General features: G+C 38.0%; 1 protein-coding gene across 4 annotated transcripts in view; it reads right to left on the minus strand.

Annotated features, from left to right (window-relative positions):
- TRIM67 (tripartite motif containing 67) overlaps positions 1-21,095 on the minus strand; it is an 88,867-nt gene that overhangs the window by 44,719 nt on the left and 23,053 nt on the right. For 2 of the 4 annotated variants that reach the window (XM_081941783.1, XM_081941780.1), the window contains exons 6-10: positions 20,275-20,432; positions 19,648-19,786; positions 16,507-16,810; positions 14,251-14,413; positions 10,011-13,273 (exon numbers count right to left, since the gene is read on the minus strand). In XM_081941783.1, the coding sequence (XP_081797909.1) occupies positions 13,208-13,273; positions 14,251-14,413; positions 16,507-16,810; positions 19,648-19,786; positions 20,275-20,432 (830 nt within the window). In that variant the 3' untranslated portion in view covers positions 10,011-13,207. The remainder of the gene's footprint in view (positions 1-10,010; positions 13,274-14,250; positions 14,414-16,506; positions 16,811-19,647; positions 19,787-20,274; positions 20,433-21,095) is intronic. The other 2 variants (XM_081941782.1, XM_081941781.1) reach the window with 1 other exon arrangement.

Below are 21,095 nucleotides of genomic sequence, written 5' to 3' on the forward strand. Positions count from 1 at the left end.
TTGGCTTTGAAGCGGAGATGAGCACCACCTCCTAGAGTCGGGAACGACTAGCACATATGTGCAAGGGGAAACTATACCTTTGGAGAATAACGTTTTTAAGAAACATTGTTTTCTATTTCTGTATGCCAAACCTTTCTGCGTTTGGGGTTTAAAAGTAGGCTGCTTAACTTATCTGCCAAAGAGTAAAATACGTTAGTTTTCCAGTAGAGTAGAGGGAGGGGTCACGTGAGGGTTTAACACAACCTGATTGGTCCATTAGACTGAGAGAAAACTTCTTAACCTTCAGCTTCTCCTGTTGGTTCCCAGTTTCCTCTCAGTCTGGTCCAAAGCACTGTGTTTGGTTCCTAGTGAGAATTGATTTAATCTGCATTCTTAAAAAGCAATTTGACTTATTGGATATTCTAAATCTACTAAATTGATTGCTGCGCCCTTTAGGACAGCCTGTTACTGTCCTTAGCAGGCAGGGGGAGCCCCGTGGGGCAGTTTTCCCTCCTCCCTGCGGGCCGGACGCTCCAGACTGGTTCCTGGGCTTCGGGTGTGCCGGGCGTCCCAGCAGCGTTCCCAAGCCTCCTCCTGCAACCCGCAACAACAGCAGCCAGCCGGCAGGTGAGCAGATGAGCCGCAGCGCGACAAACGGTGCGAAAACCAGCCCAGCGACCATATTTCTGCCGCACCGTCTCTCCAGGCCAAATTGAGGCTCGTGATTGTGCCGCGGCCCCTTAAGGGTGCTCAAGACTTTTTAAGAGCCGGGGAAGGGAGGCTAGAGGCGGATCGCTAAAGCTGCGGTAGAAAAGGTACATAATCTTCAATGTAATCTGTGCTCCAGACTGGACCGAAAGGTATAGAACTTCTCCATGATTTGTGTAACTCTCAGAAATATTTCATCATTTCAGACTTGTAATTTGGGGAAACTGTTCAGTGTTATTCTTTTAAATGACATGATAGCAGTATTCCAATATTTGAGGGGCTGCCAGAAAGAAGAGGGGGTCAAATTATTCTCCAAAGCACCAGAGGGCAGGACAAGAAACAATGGTAGGAAATTATTCAAGGAGAGAGGCAACCTGGAATTAAGGAGAAACTTCCTAACAGTGAGGACAATTAACCATTGGAACAGCTTGCCTTCAGAAATCGTGGACACTTCATCACTGGAGGTTTTTAAGAAGAGACTGGACAGTCACTTGTCTGAAATAGTATAGGGCCGTGATGGCGAACCTATGGCCCGTATGTCACAGGTGACACGCAGAGCCATATTTTCTGGCACGTTCATTCCCAAACTTCCGGTTGGTTCGTTGGGGTCGTTTTTTCCTGAATCCTGGGGAAGGCAAAAAACACCCCCAAAGATCATTTCTGACTTCCGGAGAGCCGTTTTTGCCCCCCCCCCAGGCTTCAGGAAAGCCTCCGGAGTCTGGGGAGGAGTCATGCATGGGGTGGGGGTGTCACACACGCATGCACAGGTGGGTAGAGATGATTGAATTGGTGTAGGCATGTGTGTGTGTGCAATAGCACGCACAATAGCACGCACGCGCAGTTTAGGCATGCCATAAAAAAATCGTTCGCCATCACAGGTATAGGGTCTCCTGCTTGAGCAAAGGGCTGGACTAGAAGACCTCCAAGGTCCCTTCCAGCTCTATTCTATTCTAAATATAACATTATATATAGGTTTCGTATCCCCATTCCAGGAATTCGGGCAGGAAATGACCTTTTTTTTTTTTTTGCCTTTTCTCCAAATCAAAATTATGATCACTGCTGGCTTTTCAGAGTGTAAATACTTTTTTATGGAATCATACCATGTGCTTTACAGGTAATTGGTTTGGGCTGCAAGAAAAAGACTACTAGATGGCTGCTAAGAAATTTGGACTTTTTGTATCTCTTTGTGGCCATCTAGTGGTTGTTTGTCACAGCTCAAATTTAGTAGCCTTAACAGACATGTCCATCCCTCCCTCCTTTCTGGCATTCTTTTGTGACTAAAAAGTGAAATGAAACAAAAATCCAACTTAGTTGTTTTCAAGATTTCATAGGAAGTGCGCTGGTATTGCTCCTTGAAGCTTCTTAGGAGACCTGTCCGCTCTCAGGTGACTTATTCTCTCTGCGGTGTTCCTTCTACGGCAGTAATGGCTAACCCTTTTGTCCTTGTGTGCCAAAAGCGTGTGTGTGCGTGTGATAGCACACGCATGTGTGCCCACACCCATAATGCAATGTGTGCGCAACAACTTTCTGTGCGCCCCAGTCCCCTGTGCATGTGCGTGCAAACCCCCTTATGCCCCCGCGAATTTGTGCAGGAAAACCCCTCCCATGCACCTTGCTTTGGGCCTAACAGGCCTCCCTGAAGCCTCCTGGGACCAAAAATGGGCCGGGGGGGCACGACCCCCCCATGCATTTGCACACGTCTCCTGCATGTGCGACAGAGACCCGAAAATCAGCTGGCTGCCGGGAGGTGGGCGCACGCATGCGCGGTGGAGCTGAGCTGGGGCAACGGCTTGTGTGCCTGAAGAGAAGCCTCCGCGTGTGCACTTCTAGGGCATGAAATCTGTTCACAGTGTAAAATGATATGGGACACTTGTGCACTTCTAGGGCATGAAATCTGTTCACAGTGTAAAATGATATGGGACATGTCTCAGTAGTATGGTATATGCTTTAAATGGGAATGAGCCCATGTTTTATTCTTTATCCCTCCATGGAAAAGGACCCTGGGTGGAGCCATTGCTGGTCAAGTAAATAATCCGCTTAATAGAGAAATATATGATCTAATTGCTTCTGCTTCCTTCCTGCTGGCAGGGGAATTCCAGGATATCAGACCCATGCACTTTAAAATTGCCAAAAGTGAGAAATACTGATCCAGATGCTTAGGAAAGAGTACACAATTGCAATTCTGTTTAAGCAAAAGAAAATAAGTGAGACAATGTCTTTGGATTTGTTGGCAGTGTAGTAAGAATTTATTTTAAATCTGTAAAACAGCATAAACTTATACTTCATGTTTTCAAAAAGGTAGTACATAAACATTTGAGACAATAAGACAAAAACATTTTGCTTCCAATTCAAAAAATACAAACTTTGCTACAGGTAAAAAAATTAGAAAAAAATCATTATTTTTGCTTCTAAACTCCTTTCTTGATCTGGTGTCATAGAAGATGTACATTCCACCAGATCGAAGGACATAAACAAAACATGTTGTGATTAGGGGTGACAACTAGTGCAAACAATGTTTTGCTTACTTAACCAGACTTTAACATAACGTGACTTTCTTTTCTTTTTTTTTGCCAACATTTAAGTTAACATCTTCCATGCTTTTATAACTTGAGAAAAAACAGCATTTCTACCTCATGCATTAATTCTAGAACATTGTCATCATACCATGTCTCTCGGCTGTGCTTCCATTCACTATTTTTTTACAACATTATATTTTTATTGACTGTATTTATGTAACACAGGGTTAGGAACACTTGTGAAACTCCAAGAGGAATCCTGCATTTTTAATATTGAAAATAAAAGGACATCCTTTAGCTAGACCATCTTCCAACAAAACCATTTATAAGGACAAAGCCCACTCTATGGCTTTCTGCCATTTACGATCAATACCCCGGTTACCCTTGAAAACCAGCTATTGATGCTACTTTCTAAGTAGCTCTTTCTATCAAACCAGTGAATCCCTGGTGTATAAAGTGGGGGGGGGGAGAATGAATCATTCTGTAAGGTGGAATCTTCCCACCTGGTCACTTCCCATCGTACTTCCCTGAGACAGATTAGGTGAGTGCAGTGATCCAAGCAAGAGTTTGACAGATCAAGAACAAATGCTTGGCATCCCATGGATGAACTTTTCAAAACAGTGGGGGTCAGCTCAATGAAACAATTGGCTGGGTCCATGCGACGCATTGAGTCAAAACTAAACAAGCCATGGTTTGACTTAATGGAACGTGGAAACCCAATCAGGGATTGACTTCCTTCCTGAGCGAAAGGGAAATGGATGATAAATCCTGAAATTAGGCCATTTTGAGAGATACTGTTCTCTAAATCAGATTTTGCCAATTGAACTGTTTTTAGACAATGATACCAGTATCTGATCCTAGCACCACTCTTATTCTAGTGCTACATTGGCTGATCATGACTGACTTATGTGTACTTGATTGGCCCTCTCTGTTATTACATGATGCTGATCATGAGTACATAAGAACCTATATCTATATGAGGGTTTTAAAAAAAAAAGCTTTGTAATGTAAGTGTGGAGAGTTCATACAGTCCACTATAATTAAATCCTGGTTGCAAGCATGATTCCTCCTTTACCCACTGAAACCATTTTTGCCCATCAATGAATTTTGTGGGGGGAAGAAGTTTATTCCATCTGCTTATTCCAGCTCTTGCACTTTTTTCACACCAAAAAGTTTATGATTAGGGTTATCAACTGATGGTTGACCTCTGCAAATTTATGTATGCTGCAATCACAACAAGGATATCACAGCAATACTGACAGTGAACTGAGCGTGGTTGGAAATGGAAAGAGTGGAATATGGAAAGGGGAAATAGATGGACTGGAGCTCTACCCCAGATTTCAAAGTATAGAAGAAGAAAAGAGAAAAGAATTGGTGGAACTAAGGAAAGAAATTTTGTCAGAAGCACTAGTGATAACCAAAGATAAGCTGATCGAAGAAGCAGATGGAGGGTTTTCGAGCTTATGCAAGATATGCAATAAGCAATAAGTTGCGAAGAGAAGTCCATACAAAACTTACTAAGGAAATAACCAGAATACTAGTACCACAAATGGCAAGAGACATAAGACTGCACTATTACTGGACAGACACAGGTTGATGTAATGAAAGCTTATAATAAAAAATTAAGTCAAATTTAGTTAAATTTAGAGCATTATGTATAAATGAAGTGATAATGGATACAGTTAAATGATTGATAATGATAATAATGCATATATATGTATTGGTTTGATAAGAAATTTGATATAAATTGCAAATGGTGACTATGAAATGAGGTTTAGAAACTTATTAAATATAACCAATTTTTATTTAGAACATGTTATAAAGACATAATGTTACTGGATGATATTGGGAAGAGCTAATGGAAAGCCATTATGTGGTTTTGCTTTAAATCTGGAATATTTTATATAAAAGGATGTAAAAACAATTATAGTCAAATGAATTTGAGATATGATGATAGTAATATATATAAATATATTTGATTTAAAATATATTATTTGCTATGAATTGTAGGTGATGACTGTGGAAGGGATGCACGGAGGTTTTTGTAACCAATCGACACACTTTCTACAATTTGTAATGGAAGATGGTTTTGTGGGGTTTTTTGTGTTTTGTCTGTTTGTGTTTATTCAAAAATAAAAAAAAATCTTTATTAAAAAAAAGGATACCACAGCAATCAGTTATATCTATGGTGAGCAAAGCATTTTGAATAGCACATTTTAACACTTGGGGTGGTCAAAAGTGGAACAAGAGAGTACTAATAAATAAAACACATAATTACATTCATTCATATTTTGAAATAAAAGTGTTCTCTAGAATTTTGAAGAAGCCCTGATAGGATTATTTCACCCTAAATTTCTACATCACTTCACTGTTCCCTTTTATTTCCAATATTGTCAATAAAAATAGGAAATTGCTTAAAACAACACCAATAATGAGCCACATTTTCTGTTGTTTTTTCAAATTCATCCACTCTCTTAAATGGGGAAAAAACAGATTATGAAGTTCTTTTAATACTATGTTTTGTTTCTTTTTTCATATATTAATACCACTACTTTTTATTCAGAGTTTTGGAAAGTTAAGAGAAAGCCATAATAAAGCTTCTTCAAGCTGGACCAAAACTTTCTCCTACCAGCTATCATCAACTTCACAATCAAACTACAAAAATCTTAAATCGGATTTTTGTTTATTTCCGTTCCACACTTTGAACATTACGAGCAAAACTAGAAATGCAGAATTGCAAGAATGCAATTAATATATATGTCATTTGTTACACATGTGAATTTTGTAAATTTGGGATTATGAAGGTGGGGGGAGGATATAACTCCTTCCTTCTTCATCATGACTGAAATCAAAATGACAGTCCTGGAGCTTCTGTTTCTGCGCACTCATCAGGGCTACTGAAGTGCCCTCAAAAATATTAGAAGCCTTTTCAGGATGGCTATCTCTAAGGAAGAGGAAAGAACTAACAAACAAATAAACCAACAAACCACTCTCCACATCTTCATTGGTTCCAAGGCTATTTAAGCTTCCCCTATTTACACAATAAATTATGGGGCATCATAATGATGGGATTTTCTACTTCATGAGGAGGCCCATTTTTTATGGTTCCTGACCCACTATCCCCTGAAGAGGATCTGCAATGGACTTTTGTGTGTAAAGGCCTCAGCATGGAGCGTGCAAGTGGAATGGAAAATTTATAGGCATCCATCACACAAAGAGGACCACTAGACCGAGACATGCATGGTCCAGGCCTGCTACAGGCAAAACAGCTGTGTTTGTGTACAACTGAATCAGTCTGATTGCAACAGTAACCACAATGCAGTGTCTTGAATTGCAGTGCATGACTCCCATCTCTCTAAATAGTGGCCATATTAAAAGCAGATGGAAAAAGTCGGAATAGCGCATTTCCTCATGCTCTACACATCTAAGTAGCTTGAAAACCAAGTACTCCTTTTCTTGTTTGCTGAAGACATTTAAAAAATCTACAACACTACAATGGAACTTGACCACTGATCAATAACAGACTACTTAACTACATTACAATGCATTATTTACACTAAGATGATAGGTATGCATACATTACTACATTACATGTGTAATATGAAATATCAATGTCTCCTCTTAAACTCTGTAAATAGCTTAATAGCTACATCCCTACACAAAATTAGGCACACCTACTGAAATCTATGGTCTTCAGTATACCTGTTTGATGGATCATGGCCTTTCTATTTTTTATTTTTCATTTTACAGTGGGTGTTGGCATGTTCTTTATTCTGTTTTGACCTGGCCAGCTCAATTTTCATGCAGAACAGAATAAAACCAGCAACCCCACTGTTCTTTTACCCTAAAAAGGATGTTTTCCCCCTCACTCCCAACATCAGACTAAATGAAAGACTGTCAGACAAAATTACATCAACAAAACTTCAGGGTTTTCTGTTTTAATCTTTGAATAGAAAAACCACTGAGCAACTGCATAGTTCTCTGACATGTTATGTCATAATTATATTCCAAGTTAGTTGCAAAAATATTACAGGAAACAAGTTTGTCATGGAACGGAACGAGCTAAAGAAAGAATGACAAACGATCATTCTCTATACTTAATAGTGGTATGTTATGAGTTAAGGATGTCAGTTCATCTTTCTCTTAATGAAAAAGAATTTAAAGTTGTGATTGTAGGGTTTAAGGCTTTTTTTAAAAAGCACTAAAAAGTGGCTTTGGTCTTCAAGCCCCTTCTTATATACCACTAAATCCTCTGTAATGTTTGTGTAATCCTAAAAAAATACACAGATTTTCTTCTTGCTATGTTTGATCACAATCGATAGGGGAATAGCATGCTTATAGGGGAACTAAACAGAACAGAAAAATTAACTCTTTTCTCTGAGATTATCAAGAGAGTAATTCTCATACCATTCTACTGCCCAATGCTATTTTTTCTCTAAAACCATATTGATAAATATAGCATAACAGAGTTGGAAGGGACCTTGGAGGTCTTCTAGTCCAACCCCCTGCTTAGGCAGGAAACCCTACACAACTTCAAACAAAAATATCTTTTGGCCTGAACCACCTACAGCAGGGGTGTCAAACTCGATTTCACTGAGGGCCACATCAGGGTTGTGTTTGACCTCGGGGGTCTGGGGTGGGCATCGTCTGCTTGATGTCACTTGTGCCGGGCACCTGTGGCAGCCCGAGTGCTTTGCTAGTGAAAACTGGCTCCCAATCTCCGTTTTCAGCTGGGATGGCCTCCTGCAACCCTCTGCCAGGGAAAACGGAAGTCCGGACAGCCACATATAGCCATATGCAAACTCATCATAAGTAAGTAAACATAAAACAACTGATATTGAGTCCAAGCCTGCCCAGTCTATTACCATAATTCCTCACAGCTGGATAAATTTGAAGGTGGCAATCTTACTGAATTTATTTATTCATTTTCAAATGACATTCAAGGGAGGAGACTTGTAAAATATTCTTATAAGAGATCTAGACTCATAATTAACATTTTGCATGAATGTTTGTTCTTCTTAGCATTATTAGGTTAAAAAAAGTAATTCCATAACCAAACAAATAATCAAAACAACAAAAAGATGTTGTTTTATTCATAAGGTCTCTGGGCGGTCTATGTTCTGTCAAACAGATTGGCCCCAAACTCATTCAGGGAATATTAGTTTTGTTCATAGATATATCTGAGTTTGTTACTAATGTTTACTGGAACACATGGAAAATACAGTACATAAAGCAGAGCTTTATCTTCATTAAAAAAAATAGGCCCAAAGACATCAAACTTCATTTATTTTGCTAGAATAACTTAGTCCATCTTTGTAAACTATATTCCTTAATCTGTTTCATTAGTGACAAATATTTTGTAGAAGTAAAAAAAAGACTTATTTTTACCTGGGTCTATCTAGATCTCCCCCCAAAAATCCAAAAAACCAGTGAAACAATTACATCAATTAACCCCCTCGCCCCCGCCCGCAAAAAAAACAACCCCAGGTAGTCTGGACTAAAACAATAAAACAAAAAAAGATTATTCCATCCCACAATTTGTTTTTAGCATTACTGTATACTATACATTGACTTTCCACTAAAATAGAATATTTCTACTAAAATAATGAGGGATTAAAAAAAAAAAGATATGGAGAGGAAAAATCCACCGGATCTTGAAGAATGGCTGATTTATTTCTCTTTAATAGTTTCTTTTTTCACCACTTTTATGGTTTTGCAACACCTCCTGAATGTGTATATCCAAAACATATTAACCATCTAGGGCAGGAATCACTATTAGGTTTTTTAAAAAAACAAATCTGTATTTGTGTACATCCCACAAGCATCCCATTGCTTTAAGAGAAAAAAACTTTAAAGTTTTATTAGCTACATAAATCAGCTGTTTCCTATTCTGCTGAAAGGTATCTGGATATAGCTGGGAGAGGTAGATTTAATGAAAACATCAACAATCTTAATTGAGATTTGTATAATGTTTCAAGCATTCAAGGTAACATGCGTTATCTGGTAATCGCAGCTGCTTTGTTCTAACTGTTCTTTTTTTAAGGATTTCTTCCTATGTTGTTTTAGAGCCATCTAAGATTACGGTAGATCTCCCCTACACAATATAAAATAAGAATAAGTCAACTGATATTTGAAAGCAGCATGTCACCAGAGAATTGCTGTATGTCATTGTGTGATCATACATGCAGCATCTGCTAAGTTGTTAGTAAAATGGTTTAGATAAAAAGATGTCTCAGAATTTCTCCCACTGGATTCTCTCTTTGAATAATCATGAGAGAAAGCACAGAAATGGATGATTCATTTATTTCTGAACAAGAACGGAGAATTCCGTTATCTGAGGTTTGCATTTTCATCTGTTTTTTTTTTCATTACCTCCAAGAAAAAGATAGTGCAAGTGCACACAACATGAAGTTATATAAAATATATATGTACCAAAACATAAACATAAAAATTCTACAGCAGGATTGTAAAAGTGATTGATAAGTATGCAGATTGCTGGGCATTGATTGAAAAAAAAAATTCATAATGTTTCAAAAGAATTTGGCTTTACCTCAAATAAGGAATGTTAATTGCTTATTAATACCTAGCATAACAAGCCATACCATGCTAAACTGTAATATTCTACTAATTACTACTAAATCCATCAGTGGCTTTGAAGCATTTTCATTATATCTGACCACCATCAGATATCAGATTGTGGTCTGTGGGGGAGGGGGGTCTGTTCAGGAGCACACACATATAAACCAGGAATAGCTTAACCATGGAACCCATGTTCATTCAACAAGCTAAAGATATCTGGATTCACACGTGTTTAGCTAAGCCACATTATGGCTTAGTTCAATGAATGATTTGGGGTTCATAGAGGCAGAATGGGTTCCCTATCTATAGAAAAGTACTTCAAATATCACTGTTCTTACTACCAAGCCTAGGTTTATGTAAGTCATGTTTACAGTGAACAAGGTCCATAATATGTGAAGTTGTTGAGGTAGGCCTGAAGCTGACTCTACTAAATATTAATAATTTTAAAATCCTGGACAAAGATAGAACACATTCTAAGCATGAAAAAAATCAGAGCAATGTCATTTGCTACTTGCTCTCATCATATCAATATTTAACAATTAAAACACTCAGAAAACCATTTGTGTACTTTACAAGAAAGTACGGTACCTCCAGCCCATGCAAGACAGATTAATTTGAATATTCTTTCCTGCAATAGAAAGCACTTTCTCTAAAAGAGTTTTGGAATTAAAAGGGGGAAAAATCATTCCAATTTCATTTGCCCTTCCCTGTATAAAAATTATCTCTGTCTAGTGTTTCTTGACTTATTGGAAACAAGCTGGAGAAAAATAGTACAGATATTGCATAATTATCCTAATATCCTCCCTCTTTTTATATAATCCTTTTCCAAGTACTTATCACCGCCAAAGCAATTCCCCAGGATATAGGCAGAAGGAATGCTTGAATTCCAACTGCCAGGTTTTATATTATGGAAGAATTTTGATTAATTCACATAAAAAGCATTATAACAGAAGTATGGCACCTAGCCTTCAGAACCTATTGCTGATGTACGCATGATGATAATAAAGTCACAAGTAGATCATATAACAGCCTCCACCTCAAAATGAAGAAACACAGACGTAACTTCAGCAACATGGACTGAATTAAGAATAACGATTAGGAGCCAAATATGTAGAAATTGAATGATCTCCCTAATTTCTTCGATTCTGAAAAGCTAATCTAGATGCGCTGAAACACTTCAAACTTTATCATAGGTTATCATAACAACACAACCTCAAATGTCATATGATGATATCTGTCCCATTATTAAAATTTCAAACAAGACAGAGCATTTTATTTGGACTTTAAAAAGGTATTGGCTCCAAATCAGTTAAGTAGAATCCCGTAATTATGCCGTAATTTGGGCCATACCGCTCAGGTGCAGATAAGAAAATGATTCTCTACAGAGAATATTCCTTATATACATTTTATGAAACAGCAGCTAAGGAAAATGGTTCTAGCTAGACAAACTTTTTAATTGATTCTGCTGGCTTTCTGTGTATGAGGAATATATTACGTGGGGAAGCATTCTTTAGGGTTATTTTGTATACCCACTGTTTGAAATAGTACAAATTCAGCCATCTAAAGCTTTTTCATACTTGATATACTGTTTGACAAATTAGGTGTGCGCTTGTATCTTCATAATGAGAAACAGATCTAAATAGCATTATTTGAAGGATAATTATTAATAAGCTAATAGGATCCATGAACTTGTTAATTTCCAGATTGGGAAACCAAACCAGTTAATGAAAATCCTGACTTTTCTTTGCTTTAACTGAGGATGAACAGGGAACTCTAGTTTAATATAAACCAGATATTGTACACTGGTCAGCCTGCGCTAATTTCTCACTTCTGCTAGGAAAGATATTTCAAACCAGCTCAGAGAGATTTGATTTTTTTTCTCCTCGTGCTTTTGGCTTGCTAAAATCCATTACAAAAATTCATTTGGCTGGCATAAGGAAAAGCTAACAAACATTTACACACATGCTTAACTTTTAACTTAATACTGTTGAATACAGAGCTAAAGCAAATGTAAAATTTTCTATTTGATTAAGTGCTGTTCATTTCTGAACATTAAGTATAGTCCCAATAACTGCTTTGGACGTAGATCTTGGGAGAAATAATTAAAATTGGCAAGTTTAGAATGAAATAATTGGTGAATTGGTGAAAGGGCTAAGATACTTGTTAGGGGTGTATTAACAACTTGTTTTCTGGAAAGATTAGTTACCCTTGATCACATGTTAACCTTGCAAGTGTAAGATTTGCATCCACAAAGACTAGTAGAAGTATATAGGAATACAAGCTAAAGTTCCTTTTGCCAGCTGAGTCCATGTGGAATAATGACAAGGCAAAGAAGGAAAATGTGAGTATAGAATTCATCAAAACATTAATGAGTCATCTTTGTATAGATATGGATTCTGAGCTTCCTTTGCTTCATATCCCCATATATGAATGGATCTTTGGTTTCTTCTAAACATCTGCTCTAAAAAATATGTGATTACAATATGGCACTCAAAGTCAGCGCAAAGTCAACACATACAAATACAGCAGCACAGTATGAGCTTTGTGTTGAAGGCAGAGTTATCAGAACAGATATTCAAAGAGAAAGCTACAATGATCTGGATTAAACATTTGGAGATTTGCAGTACTGTATATATTGCGTTAGAAGTTTAATCCTTACAGTAGAAGGAATGATAATGATGCTACTGAACCCAATCCACTCTATTTTTATTCTGCTATGCCCAAATCTTTGGAATAAAAGTGGCCTAGATATCACTTAATCCAAACATCTGCACAAGGACAGCAGCCTCTACCATACTGAAACTCCTTCAAGCAATTAGGCCATAAAGGATATAGCTATAATCCTCTATGTCAATATATCATCGTCACAGATCGGGATCAAGCAAAATGTGCCCAGAACAAATATGATCCAGAGAAGATTAAAGATGATTAATTCCCACTATAATCAACAGCATTTGTATATTGTTGATTTCTCTCTTTTTTGCTGTACGAAAACAGAATCAATGTGTGAAAAGAAAATGAAACTTTAGCATGTGATACCTTCAAAGGGCAGATGGTAAGTTTTCACACAAGGATAAAGCCAAAATGCACAGGCAGTTCGGTGGTATAAGCACTCTTGAAACAATATAAAAGTTTAAAAGGCATGTAGAACTAAGAAGGAAATTACTGAGTTATTTAAACCGGGGTATCCACAGGATAGGTTAAAATAAAGTCTGGAACGGTGGATTTGAAACCCACTCCTTTTTATGTATATAAAGCATGTAAAAAAGAAGTGGGTCACAGAGGCCATCTTGGCTGCTTTAATCTCCCAGCAAACACCCCTAAATCTAACCATCATTATTTTGACTTAAACTATGAGTGTGTAATTTTAAAACTGATCATTTAGAAAGATTATAAAATCTAGCTGAGATACAAGTAGCAGGAACTCAGTTGCTTGGCAGCTTTGGTGGTCTTACAGTCTGAGGTACTTCCAGACCTGTGTGTAGAGTCACCTGCAAGAGGGGGGGGAAAAGCAAGACTTTAGAACTAAAAATATATGCACAAAGTAGGGGATTGTTAGCTATGGCAAGGTTTGCAGGAACCCATTGAAACGGAACGTTTTTCTAGGACCTTAGAGCATAAAATGTAGACATAACGTTCCCAGCATCCACTAAATCATGGTACAGAGCGCATGGTGTGTCTGTGTGTGACAGTTGCAAGGGTAGCACAGGGTATAGAGGGGCTGAAAGAGAATGTGTAGATGGGGAAACCTACCCAAGCGACTTGTGTTCTATCCTGATGGCTTCCTTACTGACTTTCTTAGGGAAACCAATAGGGAAGGTTACAAATGGTGATCACATGATTGCAGGTCACTGCAATTAGTCCTAAGTGTGAATCTGTTGCCAAGTGCCCAGATTGTTCCCTGAACTTGAACAGACCCAACCTAAATCCAGGAACTTTAGGAAATTTCTGGAAGTTTGGCATTTAGGCAAACCAGTCATTAATAGACATATGATTGAAAAGAGACAATTTAAAAAATAAAGCTAAGAAGAAACAAAAAGTCCAAAATGCATCATCTCCAGCAACCAACATTCAGAGAAGCAGAGATTAACACCACAAAAACAGTCAAGCAGAAAACAAAACCTGAAGGAATTACCCACAGAGAAAACTACACTGTCACCAATATTGGCAGGCCAAGCCACCATATATCAATAGGGAGCAATGCAATCCAATCCCCATGCTCACTAGCATTGATGCTGTTCCCTAGTTGGGTAATGTCTGCAATCAGGTTCAGTGAGCCAAAAGGACATCACACAGGGCAATTTATTCAACTATTACTTTGAACTGACCTAATCCAATAGAACAGGGGTGTCCAAACTTGGCAACTTTAAGACTTGTGGACTTCAATTCCCAGAATTCTGGGAGTTGAAGTCCACAAGTCTTAAAGTTGCCAAGTTTGGACACCCCTGCAATAGAACAAAATGTTTACCTGAACATTTCGGTTGAGACTTAATGCAGGCATGAAAACACCCTCCACGTTCTCAAATGCCGGAGGCCCCTGCTGCTGCCCATTTATGTAAAACGTTAAGGAGTGCTTGTTGAGGTCCAGAAGAACACCTACAGTTGCACCTTTTGAAACACCTCCTTCTGTCCTAAAAAAACAAAGAGACAATAATGACAACAACATTAACAACATTAGACTCTGCCATATTTTAACCTTCTTAATGCAGGGATCTCTTAGAAAAGTGCAAGACGCTAAGTAACTCATCACTGGGTCTCTGCTGGGCTTCAGATTAGATTCCAAAAATGTAATTTAGAGTGCATAGGAAAGCATTTGTCTACGTGTGTAGAACCTGTTTGTACCTGTTTAAAGCAGTTATGTCTTTTCTCATGATATGTGGTAGCTTTTGTGCAGGCAAAAAATCCCCAGAAAAGCTACAGCTGCTTTAAAAACGCCAATAAATATTATCGATTTATTTGCCTGACTCTAGGGAAAAAATTAATCAGAATAAGGGAATGGAAAAAATGACTTCTAAAAGAGACAGTGTTGATTACAGAACTATACAAGAAGATAAGGAGAAGGGGAGAAGATCATCCCTTGCTACCTACCGACACTTTCTTTTGCACTGGCAGAAAATTATGTTGAAAGATTACTTTTAACATAAATAACCAGAGTTTAGGGAACAGTTCAGTTATGCAAGTTTAGTGAAAACTTCCAACTGAATAATGGTACAAAAATAATAGAAAATTAGCTAATAGCAATCTTTTATTCATTGCCTGAAAAAGTTGGCCAGGAGTTTGCTATCCAGATAGGGCAGCTATAGCCAAACGAAATGCAAAATTTATAAGGTTTTTTTAAAATAATATGCATGCTACATTGTTTATCATCCAATTATACCAAGGTAAAACATTTACAGGTAATCCGTGACTTGCAACAGTTCATTTAGTGACTGTTCAAAGTTATAATGGCACTGAAAAAAAATGAGTTATGACCATTTTCACACTTACGACTGTTGTGGCATTCCCGTGGTCACATGATCAAAATTCAGAGGCTTGGCGCCTGACTCATATTTATGACAGTTGCAGTGTCCCGGGGTCATGTGACCTTTTGACAAACAAAGTCATTGGGGAAGCCAGATTCACTTAAAAACAGTGTTACTAAATTGACAACGTAAGTGGTTCACTTAACAAATGTGGCAAGAAAGGTCATAAAATGGAGTAAAATTCACTTAATAAACCTCTCACTTAGCAAAATCAATTTTGGGCTCAATTGTGATCATACATCAAGGACTACCAATATTGTCTAAAATGGATTACAAATGAATCATACAGAATCTAGTAGGTTTAAGGCAAGGACCTGCAATATTAATGAGAAAAACTAATTTACAACTTACACAGTTGCTGTAAGGTTTACAACCAGGTAAGGGATTGCTTTCATTGGGTATTTTTAATCAACAGGCATACTTACTAATTCCTTATTTCTTCCATTTACATAAATGATCATTAAGCCCTCCCTAATATAATGATGAACAGTTCGCTGTTACTTCACTGACTTATATTTTAAAACATCTCTGAATAGATTCGAGAAAATTCTATAGAGTATTTTAGTACAGATTCATGGCCACATCTGGATTCAGGTCTATACCTACCTAGAAGCCATAGAAGTGACTACGGTCAATTGTCATTTGTTATCCTAAAATCACCTAACTAACCTGTTATTGGGTGTGGGAGAGTTGGATGAGGTTGTACTATACATTCTGCTTTAAATTCTTGGAAGCAAAGCAGAAGCCAACAAGCAAATGAATGAACCATTTGACATGAAGAAGTTAAAAATAGGAGACAGATTCAGAAGCAGGCCATCCAACTTCATTTCAGATATACTATATATATAAAGAACAGTAAGGAAAGAGAGATGGGGAAAAGCTAAAACTCTGATTGATTTAGCAAACTCCATTTAAATGCCTTTTTCCTCTTCAGTCATTTGCATTATAAGTGATGGGAGCAGGGCCAGTTTAAAACCAAGAATCTGCTAAATGCCATATCATATTTGGTCCATAAGCCTAATGCTGACAAATGTCAAAACAGTTATGTATGGTAACACAGATTTATGAGCTATGTCGGCAGGAATTGGGATGTATGATAAATGTTTCTGAAACGATGGGGTGGCAGGACGTTCACTGCACAGCTCTTGAAGAACAAGAAGGAAACCTGGTTTAAGCCAGAAAGCAGCTTCTTGAATGCTTACCGATTAGTGTGGGAGTTGCAATGCATGAACCAACTGCGATTGTTGTCAACATACATAGCCCAGGCTTTGTCATCCTTCCCCAGCATCATATCCTTGACCACATTGATTCTAGCAACCCCAAAGGCTGGATCTGGATGGTTATCATAACGGTCCACATGCAGCTCCCAATAGTGGACTCCCTTTGAGAAAGCTGCAGTGCCCAGAATCACACGATCATCATAGCTACTGCAGGTAGCAGTCTGGTTGTCATTTGAAAGGACTATGTCTCTATGGGCTGAACAGGGATCAAATGTAAACCAAGCCACTATTAAAAAAGAAAAGAGGTGAGTATATTAGAACAGTGCAACACCTAACTGAAGTGTGATGAGCAGTAGCACTGCATTAATAAATGAAGATCATTCATGATTCAGGATACAGTTCTTTGAAATCTAGGAACTCCTATAGACAGCTCGCCTCAATCAACTTTTTAAAGTGTTGTGATTATTACCACATAGCTAATACCATAATATGAATACATATAAATATATACCCCATTCCCCTGAAAATAAGACCTCCCCAGATAATAAGCCCAATCGGGCTTTTGAGCACATTTGCTAAAATAAGCCCTCCCCCCAAAATAAGCCCTCCCTGAAAATATTGCAAAACAGCAGCAGCCATGAGGTGACCACGCTCGCCGCCTCCTGCACCTCAAAAATAATAAGACTTCCCCGAAAACACAATCCTATTTACAAAAATTCTAACTCTATATCACTACCCTAAATTATATCCTTACTTAAATTATAATAACATCCACTCACACATCGATATCATATATTTCTTATAAATGTTGCATTCTATATATTATACTTTGACATTTTATACGTTAAGTTTTACGTTTACTCTCAAGGCAGGAGTACCATCTATTCCAAATTTGATAGTACACGGTTTCTTCCTTCTCCTTCATTTCCAGTCTATCCATTTCTGCACATTCATAGATTTTCCTTCCTATAATTGGGTCTAGAGGAGTATCTGTTTGTTTCCAATTCTGTGCTAACACGATTCTACTTGCGGTTAATCTATGTAATGTTATGTATTGTAGTTTTTTTTCCCCATTTTCCCATCAAAAGTACCCAGGAGGAACAATTCCAGCCTCAACTCTATCCTCTGTTCAGGTATCTCATCCAGGCACTTTCTTATCTTACGCCAATATTTTCTAACCTTGGGACAAGTCCGCCACATATTGTAGAATGTTCCTTGCTTATACCCACATCTCCAGCACTCTGGGGATAGGTTTAAGAACATCTTGACCAATCTGGCTGATGGTAGATGCCACCGGTAGAACATTTTATAGAGGTTCTCCTTATAGCAGCTGACATCGTTAGTTTGTGGTTTCTCTCCCATAATTTACCCCATTGATCTTTCTGTAGATTTCCTTAAAAGTAAAGGAAAGCCAAAGCCAAAGAGCCAGCGCAGTCCAAAGACGTCTCCGTGGTCATGTGGCCAGCATGACTAAACACCAAAGGCACACGGAACGCTGTTACCTTCCCACCAAAGGTGGTTCCTATTTTTCTACTTGCATTTTTACATGCTTTTGAACTGCTAGATTGGCAGAAGCTGGGACAAGTAACAGGAGCCCACTCCATTACACTGAGCTAGAGATTTGAACCACCAAACTGCCGACCTTTCTGATTGGCAAGCTCAATGTCTTAGCCACTGAGCCATCGCGTCCTTATATGACTTCAATTTGTATCAGTAAATTAAATTTTCCCAATGGGGTTTCCTACAAATTTGTAGAACTTCAAATCCCATGATCCTCTTAGCCATTCTGTCTGCTGACCCAAGTTTATAATAGTCAACATCTAAGAGACTATAGAATTCTATGTTTAGAAAAGATCTGCTATTTTTTATGAGAAAGCCTGACTTTTTAAAGCAATATCTACACACCTAATGAAAAAAATGAATTATGGATACAGCCGTTAATATTTTAGTGTGATTCTCATCAAATCGAGATGTGCAAGATACTGTAAATAATACATAGAAATGTTTATGTGTGGAGACCAAACATTATCTTACACAGTGCCAATTTACCCCTACTAAGAATATAGACATAAATTATTTCTTTTATCAAATTGGCACATTGGTTTTAAATATACTTCTTTATCTGTGGGTAGGCCTGTTACAAAAATCTAATATTTTCTGTAGACTTTTAAAGAAAGGATCTTGGAGAACAAATTTTTCCCCCTCCTAATCCAATCTGGCAATGTTAATGTAAGAAAGAAAAGAAGAGAGAGAAATGTTTTATGACTCATAAAGGTTAAGTATCATTAATCAATATTAATTTTAAGTTTAATTATATGGAACTGAAGCTTAAATTCGCATGCATATGTTATAAGACGTTATAGAAAATAATTTCCTTGAAGTGAGTTGAAAGACAATTAAATTCTGCAATTCCTCACCTGAATAAAATGGAGGTAGGAACTTAAGATACACTGAAGCGCAATGAGGATCATTATTATCAGTCATATTAATTAACTTCAAAAACATCTGCAATTCTTGTAGAATGCCTGCCTGCCTGCCTGCCTTCCATCCATCCTTCCATCCATCCATCCATCCTTCCATCTATTCATCCATCCATCCATCCATCCATCCATCTATCTATAATCTGTCTTCTGTCTGTCTATCTACTCAGAATCCATCAGAAAACCTAGCATATTCTGAAATGTTTTCAAGACTTGACAGATTCTGCCATGGAAAGTGCCAAAAACCACTGGTGCATTATGATATATATACATTATCCCAAAATGAATCAAGCCTGTTCAGATGGATCTGAATTCTATCTGAAAGGGAGTCCTCTCAAAAGTTAAAAGTTATGAGGAAAGGAATTGCTTTTGATCCTGAAATATTCTAGAAACCAACAAAATCTGGAAAATCTAGTATATCCTAATTGTATAGGTCGCTGTACAAGAAGGAAGCATATATACTGTATGTTAAAGAGAGTTTGTGTTAAATGATTCAGATATTTATTCCTCATTCAATTTCAGAAGTCTGATCTAAAAACTCAAAACTACTTTTGTAGGAAATACAGTTTTCTTAAAGTTCAACTGATTCCAAATATAAAGAAATTTTAGGAAGGGAAAGTATCTATTTTTTTAAAAGACTCACCATCAGAAGTTTGTAAAACAACCGTCTTGCTATAAGGGCCTACTCCAGATGAATTAAAGGCTTTCACTCTTGCATTGTAGGTACTATTGAAATGAAGACCATCAATTGTACACAAGGTTTCCTTGCCCACATATACTTCCTAAAACAACAACAACAAAAGATACAAATGTCCATCAAAAGACCGTCAATTGCTTTTGGACAATTTATAACTGTGAGACACAGTGAAGAAGAAATGATGATAAAAAGCTATGCATAATTAGAAAAGGCTTAAAGAGTATGATTTCATTATTTTTTAAAGCAATTATTTTCTAAGAAGAGAGATTCATTGGTGTCTGGCTAGATCCAGTAAGGACTGTCAAAGTATAGACATGTAGGGGGGGAAATGAAAAGGCTCCAGCAAGATGCACAAAAACCATAGCAGTTGCATTGGCTAAGACCTTCAGAGGGGACCCTTTAATTTAGAATCCTCCCTTCTTCCCTTCAGATCTTGTTTGGATCTCCCTTGACTGCAAAAAGGAAGAAGCATTGGGCTCCCACTTCTGATACTAAGCTTGCCCATCATAGGGCAAGCACACCAGCATTTGTCCAAGAAAACCAAACATAAATATAAGAGGAACAAAAACTCACTCGAAACTGGCCACCATCTCCATCATCAAGCTCCAAGATGTATCCCTCCACTGGGTTGTGGCTAAAGGGCGGCATCCGCCAGGCAAGTGTCACACTGTTGTTTCGAGTACAGCATTTCTCCAGCTGCAGGAGTGGCACTGGGGGTACTGAAAGAGGAACTGAGCACAGATTAGTGCAACTCTGCCCTTACCTTTCGGGCTGGGCATATAGTGAGCCACACAACATTCACGTCACAAGAAAAGCATAACTGACCCTCTTAGACTACCCAACTTGCAGTCTGGAATGGCAATCCTGACACCTGCAATCTCATCACGAATACCTCAAAATTCCCCTTAAACTAATGTGGAAAGAGTTGAGCGATCAAACATTGAGAAAGTCACCATTGTGCCATCTTGCAAAAGTCATCTCGGCATATGACAACTCAGCTAGCTCAGTGTTTCTTGACAACATTAAGGTATGTGGATTTCAATTCGCTGAGGAATACTGGGAGGTGACATCCACACATCTAAAAATTGTCAAGGTTGAGAAACACTGAGCTAGACAATAGTTTTGGTTTACGTTCAGTGCTGTTCTTTAAGTAGTCAACCTGTCAGTGGATTTAATGGGCCTGGGAATGGGAGTTGTATTTCTTGAGAAGCTGCTCTGCAATGCAGCCCAATGTAATTCACCTAGTCAGGATGCAGAAGCAATGTGATTGGCACTCTGTGCCGTATCAAGGCCTTGTACAGCAGTTGCAGTGCTCAGAAGGGGCTTCCTGTACTTTCCTCCATATTTTCTATGGGTGAGGAGGGCCTTTGTTTGGTCATTTGCAAAATCCACGG

This window comes from Natrix helvetica (genome assembly GCF_964273705.1).
Source record: "Natrix helvetica genome assembly, chromosome: 2".
In the NCBI taxonomy this organism is placed as follows: domain Eukaryota; kingdom Metazoa; phylum Chordata; class Lepidosauria; order Squamata; family Natricidae; genus Natrix; species Natrix helvetica.